Source organism: Dromaius novaehollandiae, chromosome 25 (assembly GCF_036370855.1).
Source record: "Dromaius novaehollandiae isolate bDroNov1 chromosome 25, bDroNov1.hap1, whole genome shotgun sequence".
Classification (NCBI taxonomy): Eukaryota; Metazoa; Chordata; class Aves; order Casuariiformes; family Dromaiidae; genus Dromaius; species Dromaius novaehollandiae.
Window position 1 is genome coordinate 2,298,134 of NC_088122.1, and position 10,711 is coordinate 2,308,844.

The 10,711-nt window shown below is 72.4% G+C and overlaps 1 protein-coding gene across 2 annotated transcripts; it reads left to right on the forward strand.

The window, feature by feature from the left end:
- The first annotated feature begins 201 nt into the window (after positions 1-201).
- IL12RB1 (interleukin 12 receptor subunit beta 1) lies at positions 202-6,677 on the forward strand. Of its 2 annotated transcripts, XM_064497362.1 has the most exons (15): positions 202-1,143; positions 1,350-1,464; positions 2,829-2,998; positions 3,085-3,236; positions 3,438-3,492; positions 3,564-3,674; positions 3,760-3,842; positions 3,929-4,154; positions 4,236-4,406; positions 4,683-4,784; positions 5,267-5,407; positions 5,512-5,655; positions 5,739-5,835; positions 5,902-5,983; positions 6,052-6,677. In XM_064497362.1, exons 1-15 carry the CDS (start codon positions 1,104-1,106, stop codon positions 6,370-6,372), a joined length of 2,010 nt encoding a protein of 669 aa, XP_064353432.1. In that variant the 5' UTR covers positions 202-1,103; the 3' UTR covers positions 6,373-6,677. The 2 variants fall into 2 exon arrangements, with proteins under 2 accessions (XP_064353432.1, XP_064353433.1); XM_064497363.1 differs by lacking the exon at positions 4,683-4,784.
- Positions 6,678-10,711: the final 4,034 nt, after the last annotated feature.

The following is a 10,711-nucleotide window of genomic DNA, read 5'->3' on the forward strand; positions in this document are numbered from 1 at the left end:
GCAGGGTCTGGCATGGTGCAGTCCAGCCCAGCAAAGCCTGGCACAGCCTGGCACGGCACAGCACAGCCTGGCATGGTGCAGTCCAGCCCAGCAAAGCCTGGCACGGCCTGGCACGGCACAGCAGGGTCTGGCATGGTGCAGTCCAGCCCAGCAAAGCCTGGCACGGCCTGGCACGGCACAGCAGAGCCTGGCATGGTGCAGTCCAGCCCAGCAAAGCCTGGCACGGCCTGGCACGGCACAGCAGAGCCTGGCATGGTGCAGTCCAGCCCAGCAAAGCCTGGCACGGCCTGGCACGGCACAGCCTGGCAGCGCAGCCCAGCGCGGTGTTGCACTTTCTGGCCCGGCCCGGCCGGAGGGGCTGCACCCCGCGCTGGAGAACCCGCCGCCGGCCTGGCGCAGGGATGCTGGCGCCCGCACCGCCCGGGGCCGCGGCGGGGGCGGACAAGGGGCCGCTTTCCGCGGGGACAAGGCGGCTCTGTGCGTGGTGCTCGGTGCCAGCCGGCTCCACCGCGCCGGGGTCGCCCGCGCCGCTCATGTGCTGCCGCGGCTCACTGGGGCTTTTGTTCGCCGCGGCGGGCAGCGATTCGCGCCGGGGCTCAGCGGCACAACATGGCCCTGGCTCCGGGCACCGCCGCGGGCACCGCCGCAGCCCGAACCCCCCGAATCGCCTCCCTGGTGGGTCTCCCACGCACACGGATGCCCCCAAAGCCGCCCGCGAGCGAAGCCTCGGCGTGCACACGTGCGCACGCACACGCGCCGAAAAACCGAAATCGCGCCGCTCGCCGCAGAGCAACCCCCCCCGCTTGCCCTGCTGCCGGCGGGATCAAAAAGTCAGCGCGAGGCTTGCAAAAAAACGAAAAACCGCCACGGCTCGTGCTTAGCTGGCTCTTCTCGCCGGCGCGGGTGGCGGGCGGCGGCGGCAGCGGTGCCGGGGCCGTGCGAGAGGCGCGGGGGGCCCCGCCGCTGCTTTCTCTTTTGCTTTTGCCGGGCGCGAGGCACGCGGCGCGCCCCGCTCGCGGCCCCGGCACAGCGGCAGGGCCCCGCCACCGCGGAAGGAGCCCTTCGGCCTCCTCCTCCTCCTCCTCCTGCTCCTCGCCGCCGCCATGCGCTGGTGGCTGCTGCTGGCGCTGGCGGCGCTGAGCCGTGAGTGTTTCTGCGGTGTGCGGCGATGGGAGATAACTCCAGACGACTTTCAATGAACGATGCCGGGCGATAAGGCACCGCCGCGCCGCGCCGGCTCGCTGGAGCATGGGGCGCCGAGGAGCTCGGGCTGCCGGGGGGGCGGCGGGACCCCGGCGGGGGGGGGGGGGCACCGGGTGCCGGGCGCGAGGCCTCCCCTCTCGCCGCAGGCGCTGCCGAGGAGCCCGACCTGGCCTGCTTCAGGCCGTGCAGCTCGCGCAGCTTCCTCTGCCGCTGGCCGCCCTGGGGCCCCGCCGGCGACACCACCTACGTCCTCACGCTCTGGTGAGCCGGGGCCCGGGGGCGCGGGGGGGGTGCGGGGGGGCGGGGGGGGCCGTGGGCACCACGGGAGCCACCGGGAGCACCGGGGAGCTGACGGGTGCAGGGACGCGGAGGCCACCGTGGGAGCTGCCCGGCACAGGGATGCTGAAGGCGCCATGGGAACCTGCCGGGCGGGGGGACGCGGAGGCCACCGCATCCCACTGGGAGCACCGGGGAGCTGATGGGCACGGCACTGTGGGAGGCACCAGGAGTGCCGGGGAGCCCAGGGGCACGGGGACACGGAGGGCGCTGCGTCATGCCGGGAGCACTGGGGAGCCCAGGGGCACGGGGACACGGAGGGCGCTGCGTCATGCCGGGAGCACTGGGGAGCCCAGGGGCACGGGGACACGGAGGCCACTGCATCATGCTGGGAGCACTGGGGAGCCCAGGGGCACGGGGACACGGAGGCCACTGCATCATGCTGGGAGCACTGGGGAGCCCAGGGGCACGGGGACACGGAGGGCGCTGCATCATGCTGGGAGCACTGGGGAGCCCAGGGGCACGGGGACATGGAGGCCACTGCATCATGCTGGGAGCACTGGGGAGCCCAGCGGCACGGGGACATGGAGGCCACTGCATCATGCTGGGAGCCCAGGGGCACAGGGACACGGAGGCCACTGCATCATGCTGGGAGCACTGGGGAGCCCAGGGGCACGGGGACACGGAGGCCACTGCGTCATGCTGGGAGCACTGGGGAGCCCAGGGGCACGGGGACACGGAGGCCACTGCGTCATGCTGGGAGCACTGGGGAGCCCAGGGGCACAGGGACACGGAGGCCACTGCGTCATGCTGGGAGCACTGGGGAGCCCAGGGGCACGGGGACACGGAGGCCACTGCGTCATGCTGGGAGCACTGGGGAGCCCAGGGGCACGGGGACACGGAGGCCACTGCATCATGCTGGGAGCACTGGGGAGCCCAGGGGCCTGGGGATGCGGTGGGCACCATGGGAGCCACTGGGAGCACCGGGGAGCTGATGGGTGCGGGGACGTGGAGGGCACTATGGGATCCCGCCGGGCACAGGGATGCAGAGGGGTCCATGGGATCCCACCGGGCACAGGGATGCTGAAGAGACCATGGGAATCTGCTGGGCCGGGGGACACGGAGGCCACTGCATCCCACCGGGAGCACCGGGGAGCTGATGGGCACGGGGACGCGGAGGTCACCATGGGATCCCGCCGGGCACAGGGATGCAGAGGGGTCCACGGGATCCCGCCGGGCACAGGGATGCAGAGGGCACCGCGTCCCGCGGGAAGCCCCCAGGCACGGGGACGCGGCGGTCCCCTGGGACCCCCCCGTCCCTGACGCGCCGGCCTCGCCGCCCCGCGCAGCTACGCGGCGCCGCGGCTGTGCAAGGAGCACGTGGCGGGCGGGCGGGCGGCCCTCAGCCTGCGGCCGCACTGGCTCTACGTGCTCACCAACGCCACGGCCTGGGTGGAGGCACGCTGGGGCCAGCACCGGCAGCGCAGCCGCAACCTCACGCTCTACCTCGACGAGGCCGGTGAGCGGGCGGCGGGCCGGGCGCGGGGGCCACGGGGGCCATCACCGGGGCCGCCGCCGCTCACGGGGGCCGCGCCGCCCTTGCAGTGAAGCTGGACCCCCCCTCCGCCGGCGCCGGCTTCAGCAAGGCGGCGGGGTGGCTGCGGCTGCGGCTGCGGCGGCCGCCGTGCCACCGCGGGAACCGGCCGCTGCAGAGGGAGGCTCGCTACCGTGGGACGGACGACGGCGTGTGGACACAGGTAAAAACCCCCCCGGTCTTCCCTGGCGGTGCAAATCCCGTGCCGGCCCCGGGGGGGGCTGCAGCGGTGCCGCTGGGCGATGCAACCCGGCCGCTCGTCCCCCAGACGCCGGCCGCGTGCCCGGGGCGGCCGCGCACCGAGGGTGGCTCAGCCCGGGGCGGCCGGCGGGCACCGCCGCGCTCGCCCGGCTTCTCGTCGCAGGTGGCGTGCGGCAGCGAGCGGCGGCGGGACGGCGGGGACGGCGAGGAGGAGGCAGGTGGGTGCCGCCCGGCCCGGGGGGACGCTCGGCGTCGGGGCGCGCCGCGCTCAGCCCCGCGCTCCCCGCAGTGAGCTGCAGCCTGGGGGGCAGCGGCGCCGTGGAGCTGCAGCTGCGGCACAAGCCGCAGCACTGGAGCAGCTACTGGAGCGACTGGAGCGAGCCCATCTTCATCCCCGAGGGTGAGCGCGACGGGGCGCCCGTCCCCCCCCACCCCGGGGTGGCCGCCGGCGCGGCCGGACCACCGAGCCGCCGCTCCGCTTGCAGAGCTCCTGGAGGCACCGGCGCTGCACCACGAGCTGGGGCACCTCGGCGGCGGCGGGCAGCGGCGGCTGCGGCTGCGCTGGCAGGTAGGGCACCGCGCGCCCCACCACCCGCCCGCCCGCCCCGCGAGCAGGGCACCGCCGCTGACCCCCCTCCCCACCGCCCGCCGCAGCCGCCCCGCCGGCAGCAGGGCGACGTGCGCTACGCGCTGCGGGTCCGCATGCTGCCGTGCCGCTGCGCCGAGCCGGCCGGCGAGGAGGAGCTCGCGCTGGGCGCGGAGGCCACGGGCCACGAGCTGACCCTCTGCGCGGCCGCCTACGACGTGACGCTGACGGCCGCCAACGCCGCCGGGCCGGGCCCCCCGCGGCACCTCCGCGTGCCGGCGGAGCAGCGGGCAGGTAGCGCCGGAGCCCCCCGAGCCCCCGGGGGACGCGAGCGGGCTCGGCCGTGGCCAACGCCGCCCCCCCGTCTCGCCCCAGAGCTCGGCTTGGCGGGCGTCAGCGCGGCCGGCGGCGCGGTGACGGTGCGGTGGGAAGCGGCGGGCAGCGGGCTCGCCTACTGCTTCGAGAAGCAGCCGCTGGCCGGGGCGCCGCGGCAGGACGCCTGCGTCCGGAGGGATTTCCCGGCAAAGAGCCTCCACGTGGAGAGAGGTAGGAAAGAGCAGCCTGCCCCTGCCGCGTCCCTCTCGCGGCTGCGCGGGTCCCGCTGCGCGCATTTCACAGCTCCCGCCCGAGGCCGCGCTGCTCCCCAGACCCGCTGCGGTCGGGCCGCTGCGAGCTAGAATATCCCGGTTATTTGCACCCGGGTTTTTACAAACCGTCTGGGATGTGCAACTCGTTTCTTGTCCCCCCCGAACTGCGGGGGCCCGGGTGAGCTCGGCGCCCGCCAGGGCCCGGCTGAGCAGCGCGGCCTCCTCCTGCGCCCAGGGCAGCTGACGGAGCCGGCGTGCTACCGACTGGCCGTGCACGGCTGGGCGCCGGAGCGGCGCTGGGCCACCTTCGCCCTCACCTACCACTACGCCGGCAACGGTACATAGGGCAACGCGGGGCATTAAATGCACGTATGTCCCCGGCGCCGGGAGAAAAAGCGGCGTCCAGAGATGCGCTCAGGGCACGCAAAGCCCGGGCTGGCTCCCCAAATGGTTTCTCCGGTCTCCGCTTGCACCATGTGCGCGTTTGCAGCCTGGTCTCCTCTTGCAGCCCCTGCATGTTTGCAGCCCCTTCTCTGCTTGCAGATGCAGTGTGTTTGCAGCTTGGTCTGCACTGCATCCCCTGCGCGTTTGCAGCTCTGTCTCCACTTGCAGCCCCTGCACGTTTGCAGCCCGGTCTCCGTTGCATCCCCTGCGTGTTTGCAGCCTGCTCTCTGCTTGCATTTCCCGCGCGTTTGCAGCCCGGTCTCCATTGCATCCCCTGTGTTTGTAGCCCCGTCTCCATTGCATCCCCTGCGCGTTTGCAGCCCGCTCTCCTCTTGCATTTCCCGCGCGTTTGCAGCGTCTCCCCCAACGTTGCAGCCTCGCTCGCCGAGTCCGTCCGCATCAACGCCAGCAGCGACTCGGCCGTGCTGCAGTGGCAGCCCTCGCCCCGCGCCGCCTGCCCCGGCGTCTTGAAGAAGTACATCATCTGCTACGGGCCCGAGGGGCACGGCCTGGCGCGTAAGCGCGGGGGGCGGCGGCGGGGCGGGGGCCGCGGGAGCCCGGGCGCCGGGGGGGCTGCACTGGCGTTGGCGCTGCCTCCCGGCCCCTCTGTCCCCGCGCAGACGGCGAAGCGGACGCGGCGGCCCGGCGCTACGTCCTGGGCGGCCTGCGGCCCGGCACGGCGTACCGGCTCGGCATCCGGGAGGTGACGGCGGAGCCCGACGGCGCCTGCGCGGCGCGGTGGCACTTCCAGACCAAGGCGCTGGGTAACGGCCGGAGCCCCCCCGTCCCGCCGCCCGCGGGGCAGCGCGGCGCCGCTGAGCCCGTCCGTCCGTCCGTCCGTCCCCAGGGCCGCGGCCGGCGCCGTGGAAGCCCAACCTCCGGTACCTGGGCGTCCTCCTGGGCCTCCCCGTCCTGGCGGCGGTTTTGCAGCTGAGCAGGAGGAGGTGAGCGCGGGGGCCGGCGGCGGGGGCCGGGCCGCCCCGGTGCCGCTCATCGCCGCCGTCCCGCAGGGCCGCGCGCCTGCTGTGCCCGCCGCTGCCCAAGCCGCGCGGCAGCCAAGCCCTCCGCTTCTCCGCCGCCGAGATGGGCCAGGTGAGGCGGGACCGGGTGGGCGGAGGGGTCCCGGCCCCCCGCCGCCGCCAACGCCCCCGCGCCCCCAGGGCGAGCGCCGGAAAGGCTTCGTGGAGCCCGCGGAGAAGTTCAGCCGCGCCGAGCTGCTCGTGCCGGAGCCCGGCCCCGAGAAGGAGGGTGCCGAGAGCCGGGTGCCCTCCCCGGGCCCCGCCGTGCCGCCGCCGTCCCCCGGCGCCGAGCCGCCCTTCGAGTACCGGCGGCAGGAGGTGCCGGGCCCGGCGCCGGCCGCCGGGGAAGACGCGGGGCTCCGCCGGCCTCTCCTGCCGCTCGGCACGGACGAGCCCGTCCTCCTCCTGCTCCGGAGCGAGGGCGGCCTCGACGCGCTGCCGGAGCGGCCGGCGCTGCCGTGAGCGGGCGCCCGGCGCGGGAATGGCCGGTGTCTGGCACGGGAATGGCAGGTTTCCAGCGTGGGAACGGCGGGATGCGAGAGCCCAGCGTGGGAACGGCGGGTGTCCGGTGCGGGAACGACGGGAACGGCGGACGCCCAGCGTGGGAACGGCACATGCCAGCGTGGGAACGGCGGGAATGGCGGATGCCAGCGTGGGAACGGCGGATGCAGGCGCCCAGCACAGGCACCCGCCTGCCTTGGGCTCACTTTTGGGGGAGTTTCCTGGTTTTCAGGACTTGTGCGCTCAATAAACACGATTTCCTCCCAGCGAGGCGGCTGAGCTGTCGGCGGGCCGGGAAAGCTTCCCGCGGGAACCACCACTCCTTTCCCTGCCCCAAAATGAGGAGGGGACGTGGCGGGGGGCTCGGGGCACCCCGGACCCCCGGGGCAGCGCTCGGCGCCGGTTCCCGCGCGGGACCCCCCCGCCCGCGGGAGCCGGGAGGCAGCAACCGCCGCGTCTTATCTGGGGCGAGACTTCAGCTGCCGACGATCGAGAGCAGCTTGTGGTTTAGGCGCAGCTCGGGGCCGGACGCAGCAGCGCTCGCTTGCTGAGTGCTCAAAATAAAAGCAAAAAAAAAGGTCAGTCGCACGGGAAAGCACAGGGAAAGGCAGCGCCGGCAGCCGCCCGGCCCCTTCCCGCCCCGGCGCGGTGCTGAGCTCCCCGGCGCGGTGCTGAGCTCCCGGCGGCAAACGCCCGGGCCAACGCGACGCGGGGGGAATCCTCGGGGATCCGGCGGCCGGGTGGAAGGGGGAGGCCACGGGCTGCTCCCGCGCCCCGTCGGCTCGCGGCGCGCCGCGGAGGAAGCGTTTCGTCACGGGCTCGCGCGCTCCCGGCCGGTGCCGCCGCTCGGGTTTCAAGCCCGGCCCCTGTTTACAGCCCCTTTTCGGCGGCGGCCCCGGGGTCACGGCGCGAAGCCGGCGGTAAACACGGCCCGGCCCGGGGCCAGCGCCGCCACCGCTTCGTCACGTGCGTTTTCTGGCTGGAGCCAGCGAAAGGGCCGGGTTCACGCCAGGATACGAAACGATTCCTGCTTTCCAGGCGGCCGGGGAGCAGCGAGAGCCCCCCGTTCCCACCAGCACACAGCGGCTGAGAACGGGCAGCTCGTGACACGGGTGACGCTCTCCAGGGCGGCTCCGGGACAAGGAGCAAAGAGTCACAGCAACAGGGGGGAAAAAATACCCCAAGCAGCCCAGGGAAGGGGGAATTGCAAGAATTTGGCAGCGGCATCGCAAGCGGCAGCCTGGGAGCTGCCCCGGGCGCCGCCAGCCCGTTTGCACCGGCTCGGCGGAGCTTCACCCGCCGCGGCCCATTTCGGGCGCACGTGGACGGGCAGCTGTAAAACGGCTAATTTAAGAGCGGCCGCCTTTATTTTTAGGGCGGGCGTCCGGTTACGCGCCGCGGGGCCTCTTTCCGGGTCCCGGCCACGCGGGCCGGTCCCGCAGGGCACGGCATCGTCCTGTGCGCGGGGAGGGGGGCATCCGGGAGAGCCAGTCCGGGCGCATCCCGGGGAGCTTTCGGGATGCGGAGGAGAGGCAGGAGCCTGGAGGCAGGGAGCTTCCCGCTCCGAGGTTTGGCGGTGCCGGGAAATTAAGGCAGAGGCACGACGTCACCCGGCGCCAAATAAAAAGCACGAAGCGGCTGCTTTCACGCAAGCACGCTCCGGTTTTGTTTGCAAACGAGGGATTTGGACCAGTTTCGCGGGTCAAAGGGCCGACGGAGAGCGAAGCGGCGGGCGGCAGAGCCCGGTTCCCGCGGCAGGGCCGGCCCCCGCGCCGCCCCCGTAGCAACAGCCTGTTTTTAGCCCGGCGCTGGCCGGCCCCGGGCGCTGTGCCGGGAGGAGGACCGGGCCCGCGCGACGCCTGCTCGTCCCCAGGCCACCCCGGACCTGGCCCTGGCCTGTTTCGCTTTTTTTAAGGTCCCGGGCGCTGCTGCCAGCGGCGTTTCGCAAGCGCCGGGTGCCGCGGCCGTGCCGTGCGAGCCGGGCCTGGGAAAAGCGGAGCGACCCCGCGCTTCCCCTCCGCTCCGCCGCGAGCCCGGGTTCTGGTGCGGCAGCGCTGCCAGAGCAAGTGCTGCCTGCAGAACAGCTGCATTTGGGTGGAAAACGACCTAAAGCACAGCTGGTACCCAAAAATTTATCACTGCCATTGCTCTCCCCCGCATCCGTCCCCACGGCGGTGATTTCCCGAGCGGGGTCCGTGGCTTTGTCCGGCTCCGCCTCGGCGCAGCCCTCTGCTTTCCAGGCTTTGGCACCGGCTGCCGGCAGCCCGGGAAAACCACGGATGGTTTTTTTTTTTCTTGAACTGAAACTTGTGATAATAAACGGGAGAAGGAGCCCGTGCGCGGTCCCGGCGGCGAGAGGGGGCCCGGCCCCGCTGCGCCTCTCCCGGCCGGGCCATCGGATTATCGCGCGGGGAAGGACGCGGCGCCCTTATCTGCGCACCCGGCCCCGCTGGCACGGGCTGCCCGGCGTTTGCAGCATAAACATATTTTGCTCGTCAGGGTTGAGCTGAGGACAGAGGCGGCTCGGGAGAAGCCGGAGGGCTCCGCTCCCGAATCCCCCCTTTGCCTTCGCGGCACGGGTCCATCCCGGAGCAAACGGCCGTGTTTTGAACCAGCAGCAAGCAAGCCCCAAAAGCAGCCGCCGATCCCCACGGATCTGCTTCCCCCGGGCTCAGCTGCTCTTTGCAAGTGGATTAACTTTTCCTGTTGTTTCCCGAGCAAAAACACCAGGAAAGCAGGACAAACCGGCCTGGGGGCCCTTGCACCTCCGCACCCGGCTCCGGCCGCTCCAAGCCGCCTCCGGCACCGAGGTCTCCGCCGGGACCCGCCCGGGCCTCACCGCGGGCTATCGCTGCTCTCCATCTCTGCTCCCAGAGGCTGCCGGCCCCAGGCAGCTGCTTATCAGCCCCCCCCTCTCCTTACGGGCGGCTTTTAAAGGCAATTGGGCCCAGGCGTGCTCACAACCCGGCCCGTGATGAGCCTGTGCCGGGGGCAGATGGAGCTTAATTGCAGCCCCCGGCAGGTGCTGCCGCGGCCCGGGCACCTCGGCCGGCTCCTCGGCCAGGGATGGCCCCGCTTTTCCGGCGAAACCAGCCCCAAATCGATGTTTCATCGCGGGAAGCGATGTTCCCGGGGGATGCGCGGCGCCCCGCTTCCCTCCGCCGGGCGCCCCGGGAAACCTGCTCCGTTCGCCCGCCCGCCCCAGGGAGGTTTCCCTCCCGTTTCCTCTGCAAAAAGCTCCCGCTGATGACCCGGGATCTTGAGTTTTCGGGGGGGAGACGGGGGAATCTTTCCCCAGGTGCCCCGCGCCGGCCGTGCTGCGCGAGGGAGCTCTCCCTGCCGCGCTGCAAACCTCGCCGGCGGCATCGCGGGCGCGTCCACGGCCGCGGCTGCCCGGCAGCACCGGGCGCTCGGGACATTCCCGCACCGGCTCCTGCAGACGGGAACCGAAAGGGGAAGTCGGCCGCGGGGGTTTTGCCGGCCGCGGGACAGAGCAGCGCCCGGAGCCGGCGCTCCCGCTCCCTCGGCGCAGCAACGGCACGGAGAGCCCCGCGGAGGCTTGGCGTGGCCAAAAGCCCCGCGACCCGGCGGATGAGAAGCGGTGAAAAAGCAGAGCCGAGGGGAGAGGAGAGGCCGATGCCCAAATTAAAGCTGGGAAAAGCAAAAGCTTAAGGACAACCAACCCCCTGCTCTGCCTGAACAGTCCCCTCGGGGGGTATTTCGCACGCCCCGGTCTTTTCCTGCACGTGCAGCCGTGAAGTATTTTTTCAGCCGTTGCAAAGCGGCAGAGCCGGCGCAGGAAAGCCGCCCGGGCTTTTTCTCCGCATCCAGCTCGGAGAAAGCGGGCGCAGAAAACGGGGCAGGGAAAGCGCCGGGAGGCTACGGGAAAGGGCACGGGATTTTCCCAGCAGCCGTGGGGCTTGGCCCTTTCAGCCTCCCCCCCGCCCCAGTTATCCCATTGGCTTTTATTGGGACCCGGGGGGGGGGACGTGCGGCTCCTGGCAGGCGACGGCAAACACGGGGGCAAAGTCCCGGCGGCGCGGCCGGGGCGTGGGCACCGCCAGCCACCCGCACGGCACCGCGGCTCGGCGTGCCGGCTCCCTGTTTGTGTGTCAACATGTCACGCGCCGCGCTGGGATGACCCCGCCGCCTTGTTTGGCTTCGCCTTGTTTTCGAAACCCCGTCAGCTGTTTGCCGAGAAAAGCCGAAATAGCGACGCCGGGTTACGGTTCGCACCCCCTCCCCGGTTTGCTGCGAAAAGCACCAAAATCAGCCGCTTTCCCGGGGGTGGGGGAAGCAG